General features: G+C 36.4%; 1 protein-coding gene across 2 annotated transcripts in view; it reads right to left on the bottom strand.

The window, feature by feature from the left end:
* The window catches only part of LOC133527273 (bumetanide-sensitive sodium-(potassium)-chloride cotransporter-like), a 44827-nt gene that overhangs the window by 24470 nt on the left and 3976 nt on the right, over nt 1-16381 (bottom strand). For both annotated transcript variants that reach the window (XM_061864212.1, XM_061864210.1), the window contains exons 2-6: nt 5956-6062; nt 5470-5584; nt 3309-3468; nt 1779-1874; nt 902-1071 (exon numbers count right to left, since the gene is read on the bottom strand). In XM_061864212.1, coding sequence (XP_061720196.1) covers nt 902-1071; nt 1779-1874; nt 3309-3468; nt 5470-5584; nt 5956-6062 — 648 coding nt within the window. The remainder of the gene's footprint in view (nt 1-901; nt 1072-1778; nt 1875-3308; nt 3469-5469; nt 5585-5955; nt 6063-16381) is intronic.

Genomic DNA, 16381 nt, shown 5'->3' on the forward strand with positions numbered 1-16381 from the left:
CCACAGAAGTGATTCAGAAAATTATGTTGCAGTTGGTCTCATTGTCACAATTTCATTTCATTTCATTTCATTTATTCGTTGCAACCATGGTATTACAGATGTTCTTTAAATAGAGTACAATCATGGACCCTACTAGGGCGTAGCAACATTTTTATGTCTAAGTACTTATTTCTAAGGCACTCTCTTATAAAATAAATCTGTAAACAACAATGACAAATAGAATAATAGGTAATTAAAATCAAATATTTACAGCATTACAATTTTTTTTTTTTTTCTTGTAATTCATGTTTTTATTAAAAAAATCTATTTATTGACAATAACAGTTAGGATAACAATATTAATTATCTATCTCTACACTCCTTTCACTTTTGTTTATATTTATTTTATGGCAATAAACACATGTAACATTATTCGATATGCTATGCTACAAATACCTAACATTCCAATTTTTATGTTTGTTTCAACATTTGAAATTTAATAGCTTGAAATGCGTAACGCCATATCCAGATCGAATCACCAGAACGGAGGCAGTTAATGAATGTATGTAATGGCCAAATAGATGTATTTCTTAAGGGAGTAAAAGAAACTTTCCCAGGCTTTGCTGACCATGTATGCCGACTCAGGTATCGGTAAGCGTTATGAGCGACTCGCCAAAGCCGAAGACATACATAGCGTTCAGGCGGGACATCTATATGAGTATCAGACGTGAGTGAAAGAGACTTACCCAGCCCTTGCTGACCATACTTATAGCAGGACTCTGGTATAAGTGTTATAAGGGACTCGCCAAAACCGACGAAATACATGGCGCAAGCTATAGCGTTCGGCATTGAGAATATAAGGTCGGTGCCGCCGCCGGAGAGACATCTAGATCTATGTATCAATGTGAATGAAAGATACTTACCCAGGCCTTGCTGACCATATAAGCTGACTCAGGTATAAGCGTTATGAGCGATTCTCCAAAACCCACAACATACATGGCGCAAGCGACAGCATTCGCCATTGAGAATATCAGGCCGATGCTGCCACCGAATTCGGGGCCTAGCGACCGGGATATCATGTAGTAAGTTCCACCTGAAAAGAGATATTTACATATTATTTTTATAAAAACAAGAAAATGTAATCAATATTTTATCATGTAGAAACATCTGTGGGCGATCATAGAAATTTTAACAAAAGGAAAAAATAAAAGCCGGAAGCGTACATTTTTCCATTTTTTCCTTTAACATAAAATTTATAGGGAATAGTTATTTGTGCAACGAGAGAGGAATGTTGGTTTTTCTTGCGAGTGTTGATTTTGAGTCCCGAGTAAGTGAAAGATTCTATAGTTAAATCACGAGCGTAGCGAGGGACTCAAAAACACGAAATGTAAAATAACTTTGCTCTCGTGTGACACATACAACTTTTCACCTCAGTAGTGAGAACATATTAAAGGTTACAAAAATTCAACATCAAGTAAAGTTAACCACATGAAAGGCATCATTATGACGAAAGTAGGCTTGTCCGAGCTGCTGCGGTGCAAAAATGTAATGTTGAAATCAATAAAACAATAAGTGACGTCTGAATATAACCAATCGCTAAAATTCTAACGATTTTGATTAATTTCATTTAAGTATTAATACATGATCTTTGCCAAGATTGGGAAATTGTATAACGTATAACGCAGCAGCAAGGTAAACAAATCGTTGTAGGCGACAAGTTAACTGGTTGAGTTAGATTTCAGTACCACTTTCATTTCAAATTTAGGGAACCGATTTTTTTCTTTCGCTGTTTATCCTTACCTCCCTTGATGACACCGTTTGTGCTAATTGCAGACATGGAGAGCGCAGTGATGGTAGTCACCACTGATGTCGTCATGATGAGCAGGATTGACTGCGCTGCCAATGAAAATGAATTATTGATTTGGTGACGAGCAGCAAATCAAGACCATTCATACATTGAGCTCGATGTATTGCCTTGGTTCGCCGCGCGCCGCTTTCGTTCAGTCCGCGGTCTTACACTACAAAATTAGCGATGTGTAGATACTTACTTATTACACAATAGGCCTTGATTAGCGATGTGTAGATAGTTACTTATTACACAATAAGCGAAAAGTAAAAAAAAAATTGGAAGGAAAAAAATATTTTATTTTTTGCAATGAAGTTTAAGGACAGGATGCTGGTAAAAAATATGCATTTTGTAGTTTTTTTTATTGTTATCAAATATAATTTTGTTTGGTTCACGTAACTTGAATCGTTTATAAAATATGACACTTTCACTGATACCCTAATTATTTTACGTTATCCTGAATAACTCGCAAACAAAAGACAATCGAGGTCTGATGTTAAGCATGGAGGGTCCTCCTTAGGACCTCACAGTACACTACCAGAAATATCGACAAAATCCGTCGTTGGGGGCACTTCTTGTTCGCTTAGCCTGCTAGACCCTTTGGCTTTGTACAGTGTGTACAACACCCCAGATAAGTACAAATAGACATCAACAAAATAAGCTGAACGCCACAATTTCTGCAGACTTACTTTCGATTCAAATGATAATGTTATGTTAATGTTTTTCACGTTTGATGGAGTTATAGGTCAGTTTAAAGAAGAGATAAATAGTAATTTCGATATAGAAGCTACCATATTAACGAAGCAAAGTCAACAAGAATCAAATGAATACACGGTGCCTAAAAAATAACTACATTCCCGTTTCGGGTTTCTTACTGAGCAACTTTTACTATGGGACCAAGGCCAAAATCGCGTCACAGGATCTAGTAGCTGCCCTTAATGACCTAAAAAGAAAATCCAACCGGTATGTAACTGCAAACAGAGTAGATTATCGCTCCTACAATTGCAAAGCATGCAATAAAATAAAGTAGCTTCAGATGTCGACAATATTGAAAATTGCGTACTCGTACCTATATTTCTACTGAGTAGGCCATTAGTTTAAATTGCTATTTGATATTTAATTGTTAGTTATTCCCTAGGCACATTATGGCCTAGATTCTTTTTAACAGTCGTGCGTCCATTAGAACCTGTAATTGTGGCATTCAGTAACGTCAATTCCCACCAGTATATTTATATTCAGACAGTTTGGCCTAACTTCACATTGGGACTGGAAACACCAAACCCTCTCATTCTCCATGGTCTGACCTGTGAAACTGTAACACATACAACGTATCCACGCCAGTTTGCCTGACCACCCATGACAGCCGGAGGAACCAAGTGTTGAGCAGACATCACATGAGAGTGCCATTAACCCAGCCGAACTTCTTGTTAGGACCAGCGCTGGCTTTCTCTTTCTCCATGTGAGATATTACACCTTCTACATACCCACACCAGCCTGCCCGACCACCCAGGAGAGTCGCAGGAACAGCATCACGCCCCAAATGTTGAGTAGACATCGCATGAGGACGCCCTTGATCCAGCCGAACTTCAGGTTGGGGCTGGGCAGCGCCGGGCCCTCGGCGTCTTTCTCCATGGTCTGACCTGGCTGGAAATAACATTACGTGAGAAGTGTTTTTTTTTTTTTTTGCAACAATACGAGTTTAATGGGATGATAAATAAGACATGAGGTGTCGTATAAGGACTCAATTGATTCAGTTGCATCTTTAATGAGCGGGTTGCTTCGAAAATGGGTTTTACGAGTTGCTATAGAAAAAAAGTTTTGTTTTAAATTTGGGAGACATACCTATAAATCAGAAATAACATATCACCATCCTCCGATCCTCGTGTAAAAGTCTGTCAACGACTTTCTATATGTGAACATCGTCATCAGCCAGTCCTTACAATGTGCATAGACTACTATAGCGCTCTATTGATGTCCCTCTGCACCACAGACATACCTAGTTCGATGCGAGAAGTTCTCCAATAATGTTTGTTTTGGAAGTTCACGTACTATTTAGAATTTTTCATTAAGTATTCCAAACATTCTCCTCTTCTATCGTGTCTCATTTTTCTCACTTTCTCTGATGCATAATGGCATATGGGATTTATTCAGTCTATTCTAAGCCTAGCATATTTAGCTACATTCATACGTCGCCGTCGCACCGTAGGCGTTAATAAGATTATTATTTACGCCTGACTCATCCAGCGTAGCAATAATCAATGCACTCATCAAAAGGTTAACAGATCACATGGCGAGTTATCTTAATGAACAACGCGACCTGAGGGCTGGGGTCAGAAGGTACCCATAACGATGATAAGTACGTTGTTAATTGAAACTTGAGTATCTCCTTGGTTACTAATGACTGATGATGCAAAGTCTAGGAGGTAAGGCAACTTATATATATTCAATGGATTTGCTAAAAGTGATCGTGTGTGCATATTCAGTTAAACAATTATGACCATAGAACATCTTAGCCAAGTCTGCAAAAGTGTAAACCTTATGTTATATTAGAAATTTCAAATAGGCATTGACGGTATAACCGGAGACTTTACAGCTAGCAAAAGACTAGGCTTCTAGGCTTAGTCATAGCGAAGTTTTTAATTATGCCTATAGTCTACAGTAATAATTTATGTTTACAATAGTTTTCCGGCATATTGCCTATTGTGTGGACTAAGTACTACTCGTGCATATGGTATGTTTAGCGTTATTATTATTATCAATTGATTAACTAAATGAGTTGCTAACGGAAGTCCACCATCACAACTATCAAGTAGCTATCCAATTCCGTGAAAACAGATTTATCAACCTTTTACTTTGACACTATTGATCTTAACCTTTTGAACGCCAACAACACCTAAAGGCGTCGTTATTAGTCGTCCCCAGAGCGCCAAGGACAAGTATACTAGTAGGTATTATGGCGGACGCTGTCAAAGTAACTTACTTCTGTCTAGGTATGGTGATGTTGGCGCAAGATCTTAAAGGGGCATTTTATTTAAATCTTTTCCGATATAAAACGTGTATAAAAATTTGTTGTCAAACATGTGCCTTCCATCCCCATTTTCATTTGCTAGATACAGTCGAAGGTTCGCGTGACACAGATCATAGCTTACGATATCAAACGTTTACAGCGATACGTCATCTTAAACGTATAAAGGTCACCACTTGTCTTAACCGTATCAAACGAGCACAATTAGCTAATGAGCCCCGTAATAGCCCTTGCCGGTACCTGTGTTGTGTAGGTACGTCACTGGTTAGTTGGACATAAGAAGATAATCTGTATTATCCCATTATTAGCCGGCTTATATCTGACGTTGCGTTTTGTCATATTCTACCAGCCAATTGTCGCTTTCGTTATGAACAGTGAAGTTAAAAAGGCCCAGCTTAATCCTTATAGCGCTGCTGTGAAGTAGTTCCAGTGAGGTCTTTTAATTTCGATATCGAATGCTAGTTTCGAGTTAAAATACAATAGCCAATTTCTTGGCTAGTTCTTGGTCTCAGATTGAAGGCGTTTGCTACGCTGCGCACTTAGTCACAACGTTTGGGATACAGATACACCTTATAGCCCAATAAGCCGCCTTCTGAAATAGGATGGCAACGGAAACTCACCTTCCTAGATAGAGAGGCGTTATGCAGCTCATCCAATGTGGGCCGGGGCGCAGCGTGCAGGGACAACACATTTCTGTAGTTGTCCAGCCTGGGCAACGCTTCTCTGGTGAAATGCCTGTAGACAAATTCTTACTTCAACTTTACATAATTACTTAAAACGGTGCAACTATTTCTATATACAGACTACATCGATGGGGCAATAAAGGCACAGATAAATCTTCTATTTTCGATGTTTGCGGTAACCCCTTAGGAATCGTTGACTGAGCCGTATCCTCATATTTCCAATATATTTATATAAACTAAACCGATAATGATGACCCCTCGAAAACCGAAAAACTGATGGTATTCGTATATACCTACTGATTTTAACAAACAAATGTTCTGGTTTCTAGACATTCAAATGTTTTGCTTTTTTCGTTGTAAAGTTTGCATTGCTACATATATAGGCACATAGTAGTTTCGCATATGTATATGACACTTAGGTACCTGAAACTCTTGCCATATTTGGTGTCAGACGCAGTAAGCGGGTCGTCGCTCTCCATCCCCGATTCATTGGACTCCTCCGTTGCCTCATCCTCAGACTTGCCCTGCATCTGCATGAGAATGGTACAAACATAAGTTAGTGCGAGAAAGATTACAGACTACAGAGACTTGTGAGTAGAGGTATTCGGGGCGACTGGTCCGCGGTTAAGGACCAGCTGTAACAAAAGCTAGAATGCCAAATAAAGAGTGAGTACTATTAAATTGTCGTCCACATTTTTTTTTTTGCACACAACCTTTTTGTTTACTCTGGCGGATATTTACGAATTAAGTCTCTTTACACTAATACTCATAATAATCTGAAAGCAGGTTTATATCATATCATCATATCATTTATACCAGACCAGGCCCGACCAGAAATATATGATTAATGTCAAGAGGGTACTGTTATTTTCATGTATAGGGTGACAGTTCAGTTTAGTATGAAATATTTAATTCCAATGAAATTCCGCAATATGGCGCGTGATTCCTGGTCAGGCTTTAAGTAATATTGCATTGGAGTAAACTCTATTGATTTTAACGTTACATACGTTATTACAAAACATGAATATTTATAAAAAAATAACCATGTTGTTTAGTAAGACATTGAATTTTGTCCAGATTTCAGATTTTCAAATGTGTCCTGTTTCGGAGGTTCCAGGGCAAACTGACGAATCCGACACAAGAGTAAACGATTCAACGGAGCCACGCCGTTCTATCGCCAAAATAGTGTTTCGTTTTTTATCAAATTGATATTGTATGTTAATCTATAATAAGGTTTAAATAAATTCGTTTATTTATTTTTAAAATTTTGTCATTCGGGCATGAATCGTACAAAACATATGTGTCTACGATTGACATTGCTTACAGAACTAAGTATTTGTATAATTTGTTATTGTAACATAATGAAACACATGCGTTATAATATGAATGGAACTACGCATTCCAAACACGTGTGCCTCTTCAAAACAAGCATACCAAATATGAAATTAAGTTCTTCATAGACTTTAAAACTACGATATCGAAGCGTTAGAGAAGGTCTACGTCTCAGCTTGAGCAAAAATGCTTTTGTATATCAGGATGTTCTCTTCTACAGGTCGCAATTCTCAACCGATACTAGTGAAACTTTGTAAGCAGGTTCGCTGATTAAATAGGTCATTTTTGTAGATTAAGTTTTTGGAAAATATACATATATTGAATTTTAAGCTTACACCGCGAGACCTACAGCTCACACAGCCATTAGTGTATTAAGTATTAACATAGGTAATCAATTACTTTAGACACTTAATACAATCTCTCTGCTTTGCCTTAAGGTTGATGGGTAGAAAAACTAGAGAATGCCTTACGGCATTAAGTCTGCCTTTTGTACTATAAGGTTTTTCTTTTGTACAATAAAGATATCATTTCATATCATTTAAAAGTCATGTACACAGTAGGTAAATCAAGATGTTATACAATAAAATCAGACCATAAGGTAATGGCACACAATATTAACTTAAAAATACTAAACAAAACAAGTCTTCTCAATTAATAATATTTAAAAAAATATGTTATAAACTATCGTCATTAAGAAAATCCTTAACCGATATGTATTAAAATTACGCAGAGCTCCTAAGAATGCACTGCATTCGTTAATGAAACCTTTTTTTATGATTGCGGAGTTTAGTTTTCATTTTAAAACTACGTGTTGGATTGTAATGAAACTTTGCAGATAAAATGGCATGAGGTATATCTATGCCGGCAATTAGTTTATATAGTTCCAGCTTAAACAAACGAAATAGAGCAAAACTTGAAAACAAGTATTGAATGAAACACTTAAATTCGCTGTATTTTTTTAATAATGGTATCCTAGGCATAGATATACCTTATCCTATTGTAAGTACAAATTTTCAGAACAATCTAGTTATACGTTTTATAATGAGAGCGTAACTACGTTTGTATGGAGAACCCAGCTTGCTGCGGACTCTTAAAAGCTAATTCATACCATTTTCACGCCATTTGCGTGTCTGCTGGCATAGAGACGAAGCCAGGCTGCAGAGGGCAGCACATACGCATCATATGTTTAGAATCGCATGAAAATTATATACCAAAGTACTGTTGCACTACTTATAATTAAAACCAAGAGGACTATGGCATTAACTTTATATAAAACAATATGGTAGTTGACTGCTTAGTCAAATCAGTTTCTTGTTTCGAACTGTCAAAACCACTATGGCGACTCTATAGTTCTAGAAATTGAGTCTGAAAGTAACTGTGGTCTAGGTTTTTCTAATATTTTTCTGGTGCTTTATTTCGTGCATGGTGTGAAATCATTTATTTTAAATACGGGAAACATCCCTATTAATTGCCTAAAATCATACGCAACGTAACACTGAATTCAATTATCACGTTGTCCTAATGCGTTAAACATTGGAGCACGAATAGCACGACTTCATGGTGTTCACGGATTTATTATACTCGAGGACGTGGCGTGGCACCATACGTGATCATGATCATGCCATGCTCATGTGATGGGTCTTTGATATTTAGAACAGTTTGTCACTCCACGTCTACTTAGGGCTTTGACTTTGTTTTTATAAGCTTTTATTTAACTTTCCCCTTTTAGTATTGTATGTTGGTTTGTTAGGTAGTGTGGGTTAAAACTTGAAGCTAAAGATCCACTTCACGATTTCCGATAGAGCTGAAAATTAGCTTAGGTTTTAAGCCGGGTGACAATTCAATATTATAGTACCATCAAGCGAACTGAAGATGGAGACAGGAAGTGGCCATAGGAACTCTGCGATAAAACAACGCAACCTAATTGTGTTTGGGGTTATTAGAATTGTCTCGATGAGTACTTGTGGTAAAAAAGTACAGTAGTAGTGATGCGATAAAAGCTTTTGCCGTAAACTTATTTTTATATGATTTATATCCCAGATACGTAAATGACGTTCGAATGCCCCTATATGACCAACTGATCCGTCATTTCAATTTGCATACAAGCAGGATTGGGTAGTAAAATTACCAATCGAATTGTCAATTTAATTTAGCATCTGCGATATGAAACTACAGTTTAGCCAAGCCACACAGAGGCATTTTTACACAACGGCTTTCCTTAATGTTTTTAAATTTCCTCTATCGGAGTAAAATCAAGCTTCAAATAATAAAAAACTAAGCTAGTTAAAACGGAAGAGGTAAGTTTACTGCTTTAATTCAAAGTTTCGGTAAACCTAGGAATTAAGAACGGCCATCGAACTGATAGTCTGATACTTTAGGATCCTTCAACCGCATAGAGGACTTTAAAACGGCTAAGATGCATCCGTTTTCGTTAGTTACATTAGTATAGTATAGTTTCATCTAGTTTTGACATGGCAAAACCAAGCATCAAATATTTATTTACTCAATTAAAACTAAGTTAACGGTAAAGCGCTGTTTTAAAAGTTTTATCAAAGTTTAACAACGGCCGTGTGATACGAACATCTAAATAATATAAATTCCTGTACCCACACATTTGGAAAACAACACCACATACATAATTACATATCTTATACCTTTAAACGAGCAATTCTTGTATATACATAATATATATATATATATTTCCGGGATCTCGAAAACGGCTCTATCGATTTTGCTGAAATTTGGAATATGGGGGTTTTTGGGGGTAAACAATCGATCTAGATTAGTCTTATGTTTGGGAAAACGCGTGTTTTCGAGTTTTCATGCGTTATTCTTTCGACGCAGAATATGGTCGCTAATTTCGTGTTACCGACAACTGTCCGTCTGGTCCAGCGGGTTAAGACGCGGACTGCTAAACGAGTGTTACGGGTTCGAATCTCGCCCGGTGACTAACTTTTGTTTTTTTTTATATGTTCAAGTTTATATATAATTTTTTAATTTTTATTGTTTTAGACAAGTTTAATTTCGTAAAAAAATGTAGTTAAGATTATCACCTATACACCACCATATTACAATAAATAGTTATAACCGAGCAAAGCTCGGTCGCCCAGGTACTTGTTTATAGAATAATAATAAGCGCCAATAGCCAAGGGCTGAACAATACGCAATAAACAACAATCGAAGGAGGATAACTACTCATTAACCCTTATAAATGCTTAGATGCAGAGCACACACCATGAGTTATAACACATATAACTTACAAGTGAATATTATGATGTTGACTTTTTTGTATCGATCATTTTAGTTTCTAGGTACCAAGGTATAAAACAAAAAAATCAATCCTGCGTAATATTTCAGTGTAATGAAATTTAACCTGGATGGATAACTCCACAATTTGCCTAAAGGTTGACTGGTAGAGAATGCATTTTGGCATTAAGTTCGCCTTTTGTACAATGTGTTTTATTATGTGCAATAAATATTAAATAGCACCCAAAAATGCCATACAAAGCAGCCCATAGAATAATGTCATCTGCTTTCATTAGAGGTAAGATTCTGAAAACTTCTAGTGGAATTCAGAATAAGTAGAGTTAGAACAAGCTAAATTGGCAGCGATTCTGATAGCCCGGACTGTGCAAGTGTTATTTCAAATGTAAAACTTCTATGAAATTGTTTAAATAACACTTGTAGTCTGGGCTATCAAAATCGCTGCCACCTTAGCTTGGTCTAACTCTAACGAAATGCGTGTACAAATTACGGCTCTTTCTAGCTACTTAGATCACTACACACTTCCTTCTTCTCCGAACATATGTATTAAAAATTAAAATGTCTTATTAGTAAGCTTGATCTCCACGTGCTCCAAGCGTGTTCTCAGATTTATCTATGTCAGAATCAGAACCACATCTACAGCTCCCTAAGCTAGTATTTATCATTAACATCAGCATAACAACATCACTTAAACATGAGATTACTTTGATTGTGTTCTAACTACTGTTGAGACTCATCGCTGGGACTGATTTTTAATGATTTGCACAACTATTGTTGTGAAGAACGAATTATCTCAGTCTTGACCTAATTCAGCAAATATCGTAAAATAAAAGAATATGTTTTACAATACATAGAAGAACGATACCTTTGTATTGTAACATACACATTTTGATTAATGTATTAAGATTCTCATTGAAATTCAAGCCTACAAATAATTATGTATGGAACAATCAATCGGGGCTTGATATTGGCAAAATATAGGTCACTGCACAACAGAGATTGTCAGTCAGTCCTTTACTATATAAGGTGATTAAGGTGTATCTAGTTCAATAGATGGTAAGCAATGTCAATATATTTTAATATTTTCTGTGTAATATATATAATATATACTTCTGTATGTGATTTAAGTTTTTTTCGTTTGTTTGTTTGTATTATTTGAAGTTTTTTTCACGAAATAAACGATTTATGAATAGTATCTGATGAGATCTGTAAAATAAAAGCATAGTCCCTGAAAAGTTCATATTTTTGCCGCTAATAATTGACTGTATTGTATTATCATCAATATCTTTGCCAAGTTGAGAGATTAGTTTCTGAGATGCTGCCCAATGCGAAGCTGTTTATCATAAACAATCAAATACCTTCATATAAAAACGTATCACGTTCGGGGTTCAATCAATTCAACGGCCGCGATTTCGTTGCATTCTAACAATTATGATGGGCTATGGCTATGTTGCGATCGAAAGTTGATCTATTTAGTATCTTGTCGTTTTTACTTAATTGAAGGACCGACATATTGAATATGCTTGTTGCTCAGAGCGCGGCCAGTAAAATAAAATCTCAATCTTGATTACGCTGGCGACCGTTCGCGTCCTTAAACAGTTTTATATTTTATTTTTATTTATTCATGAACAATATAATAATTGTATTTGAATATAACTACTTACTAAAGTCCTTAAATCTAAGTTCTAAATCAAATAATTATATAATCTAACATGCAGAACAATATCAGACGTATTTATCTAAATTAATTACCAACTATTCATTACGTAGGCAAATTACTAAATTAGGTCACAAACTCCTCTATAGAATAAAAGCACTCTTTCAACATCAATGTTTTCAATTTGTTTTTAAAGATATCAAGACTAGTGATGTTCCTCCACTCACTGGGAAGCTTGTTGTAGAGCTGTACACTCTGAAATTCTGCACAATGAGTGACTATTTTAAGTTTAGGCTGCAGTTTACAGTGTAGGTATTTCCTTCGTGTAGTTACGCGTGTCTCCCTCTCCTCATTGGTCTCATACTCATTGAGGCTTTTGACCAGGTCAGTTAGGAGCAGAAGGATGTAAAGACACGGGACAGTTAGTATTTTTAAGTTTATGAAGTAATCCTTGCAGGACTCAGTTTGTCGAATGCGCACGATAGTCCTCAAGGCACGCTTTTGAATAACAAAGGCTTTATTCATGTTATACTCATAGCTATTCCCCCAGCACTTGACACTATAACGAAGTTTTGATTCCACTAATGCATGATATATCTCATCTTGAGGTATCTTTGCTCTACAATATTTCGTAATAAACTTCGCAAGATATAACAAGCCGAGCTGATAGAGTTTACTATGCTTACGAGTTCATTTTTCCATGTCAGTAAATCGTCTATGTAAGTACCGAGAAAGTTTTATAATTTACCGAGCGTTGGCGTAAACTTGACGTTTCGTCTGAGTCGAGACATTCCCGTCAGGTTCCTAGTTTCATATTTAAGAAGACCCGTATCTGTTTCTTCATCTTTAAAAATAACCTTATCTCTTACCTTATCTTCAGATTCCAGCCACACTCAATACTGAAAGGTCTTAAAATATCAGTTATCCAATGCTCATAAGCTACTTTGATTTTGAACGGTAGAATTTACGAGCATTGCTAAGTTTAGCCAGTCTAAATATAGCCACACTTGAACCTTGTTAAAACGGACAATGGTATCAAGTGAAATGTCCTATTAGGATACCGTGCAGAGGTGTTAAGTGCTAGATTGTTTGGAGTCATCTTCCTTCTTGATTTTTTTGGTTATGCAAGTCTCTTCCACATTACTAGACATTGTAATGTAACTTTTTAACCCACTTCAATTACAAGAATAAGAAAGTTCTATGTTGGGTGGCTAAGGTTTTATGTGACACCGATAATTCTGACTCTCGTTATCCGATTTATGTACTTACCAATTTTACCATGATATTGATAACGGATTGCTATGATACTTATATGGTAATTTGAACTAATACCTCAGCATCGGCATCAGGGGAATCAGAGAAGTTATCTCTCTCTCTCTTTTTGCTTTTTGTGTTATTTTTTTTTGTTTTTGTATCATTATTTATCATGTAACAATAAATGATAATTTATTTATATATTTCCCAATATCTATCAAACTCCACTAATGGTTCATTCAATAAATCGAATTTAGAAAAGGATCTCATAAAGTCACTATTCCGAGTAAAAGCTAATTTGATATCTAAGTTTATATATCTAGTTGTCTAAGTAACATTTTCCTTATTAGCAATAAATAACATGTTATCAATATTTTACGAACAGACGGTTTTTAGTTTCCTTCCTAACACAAATAGAAACATTTAATGTGATAAATCGTACAGTCACGGACTTTAATTGTTGAGTTATTTAGGGTTTACTGTACACCTTTCCGTGACTGTACACGTTGAGAAAGATCAGTGGAAAAAAATACCCATTTCCGCTTTCCAAATCACTTATCTGGTTTCACCGGAACCGCCTACATGTTTGTGCATCGATGCATTTGTTTATAGCTTCATTGTAAACAGAAACTAGCATTGTCCTTATGGTGGAATGGAAGGCATAAACGCATGCAGCTTGTTTATCTTTCAGTCTAAGCTAAGGATGCAAAAGTAGCGAAGTAATATCGGAGCGAAGAATGTTCTTACGGATATCTGAACACGACTTTATTGTTAAGACGTTAGGGTACGTTTTCAAGTAAGGTCAATATGGGTAAGTGTGACATACTTATGTAAAAGTTAACTTTGAACACAAAAAGCAAGATCATAAAGTTAGATTTCGAACTGTGCCCTGAGGTACAATATTATAAGGTTCAACTTTAGCTGAAAACAATGGTATTTAAGATTTTTAATGAAAGTTTAGTCAGAGTCACACTTCTTCAGCAAAATGTGGTAAGTGTGACTACATTGTTAGTGCACGCTAGACAACAATTTTTAATATTAAAACGCATTAACCATGATACGAAACGATAATCATTTATTAATTTTGATTTAAGTATACTATATACTTAGTTAGTTATCGGTTATCATCATTTATGATAAAATATAATCCGGGGTAACTGTCATATATGTTCCAAGTTGGGATGGAAAACCATTTATAAGTGAAAAATGCACTTTAATTAAAAAACTATTTAGAGCTTTGAAAAAAATATGTGAACAAAACAAAAATTACTTTCGCTATTTAATGAAATAAATAGGTACCTACGCGTCGCGGTACTTTCGGACTATAGGAACAAACACACTTCTATAGGATGTTTATTTAGTCACCTGCAATAATTAATGGAGTGAATATATAGGTCATTCTGAGCAACTTTTACTATGGGCCCAACCAAGAAATCGCAAAAAAAATTGGACTATTCCATACATTTTAGCAGTCTGACCTTGACACTTACTATGGGAGTATGGGAGAGTCAATTTTTTTTTAATTCAAATTTCATGCGACGATTACCTATACCTATGGAAGAAGAAGAAACAACAAAACATATTCTCCTAGACTGCAAACAGGTAGAAGTATACAGGAACAAATACCTAGGGAATCCGTGCACACTAGGAGAGGCAATTAGCAGCCTGAAAACTTTGCTAGGCTTCGTGGAGGAGCTGGGGTGGTTAGAGTAGCGCTACCTCGTTTCACGCAAAATAGGCACAATGGTTGTCGAGTTGCGGAAAATGCCCAGAAGCACTAACTAACTAACTAACCTATACCTATACAGGATGTTTATTTAGTCACCTGCAATATTTTACGGGATAAATATATAAGTCATATTGAGCAACTTTTACTATGGCACCAACACGATTTCGCGAAAAAAAAATTACTCTCCCATAGAAAATGTCAAGGTCAGACAGCCAAAATGTGTGAAACAGATAATTTTTAAGAGAAATCGCGGTAAAAGGTTACTATGGTAAAAGTTGCTCAGTATGACCTATATATTCAGCCCGTAAATTATTGCAGGTGAGTAAATAAACACCCTGTAGGTATGTTCATTGCGTAGGGTAGGGTATCCCAGCAAGAAGCGTGCGGCAGAAAGATAAGAATAGGAAATAAATAAATAAAGAAGATGGACAGTACGAGTAATCCTCTCGTAGAGTAGGTAAATACTATTATCTACTTTGTGACCTGAACCGATGACATTGCTGTTCAAGAATGCGACAAATTAGAATCACGCGGTCAGTTTTGTTACTGGACCACGTGGACCACAAGACGGTCAAATTCGTTACCTGTATTTACCACATACATTCACCAAAATGATTAACATTTGGAGCTAGTTGAAACTGGGTCGGCCCGCCAAGAATCACGGGATTATGCCAAACATGTGTAGACCGCAGTCGAAAGTTGGTCTGAGAGTAACCACTAGGTAACAGTTGTTACTGGGGCAAGGATTAAGACCGTTGAGCAACTGATCAGGTTGGCGATAAGGAATAATTATTTGTTTTACAAGGAAGCAAAGTTGTTATTTAACCGCTCGTGCTAATATTGATACCCGAGCAAGCGAGGGTTTCAAGGCAACAAGGGGTTAAACAAACTTTGCCTCCGACTGAAACAAACAATTTTTCACCACCACAACGCGAGGAAAATAGGTCGGTCCGCCATGAAACCAGGTGTGTTATTTCAAGCACCCATCCCGTTAAGTGGACCTACGAGGCTATAGGAAGCAAACGCCGCGAGTGCACTTATCCAATTTGAAACTATTATGATTTATTGGAAGACGGGGCGCCGACGGCGAACGTCTTCGATGTTCGGAGATGGAGGGAAACGATGGGTAAAAGGCCGTGAACTTGGTTAACTGCAGTACTTTAGTACAACTATGCCTATGCCAATTTTAAACATTCGTTATTAACACATTCACTGCCAACGTTTTCGTAGCGCTAAGCAGCGCAAGTTTTCGTATTAGCGTAAAGAAAAGCGACTACGAACAGAAAAGTAAAAAGCCTGCCGAGCGGGTTCCCTGCACTCAATGTGTTATCCTAAGCAAGTCGACACGAGTTGCGAATTACCTATTCGAACGTGCATTGGACGTTTTTCAGTACACAAATTTTAAATTGGCCCTTTAAATTTTCGACATCTAGGCACGTAAAATACTAATTACCGCACTAGGATGGTAAAGTAGCACTATATGTACTGTTAAAGTTTATTTATTTTACATTTTGTCACCGTGATTGATATATAACATATATATTATATTCATACCAAATAACAGCTTTCGGGCACTAGACTGTTAATAGAAGATATACGGAATTCTAAAAATC

The sequence above is a fragment of the Cydia pomonella genome, chromosome 17 (assembly GCF_033807575.1).
Source record: "Cydia pomonella isolate Wapato2018A chromosome 17, ilCydPomo1, whole genome shotgun sequence".
Lineage (NCBI taxonomy): Eukaryota > Metazoa > Arthropoda > Insecta > Lepidoptera > Tortricidae > Cydia > Cydia pomonella.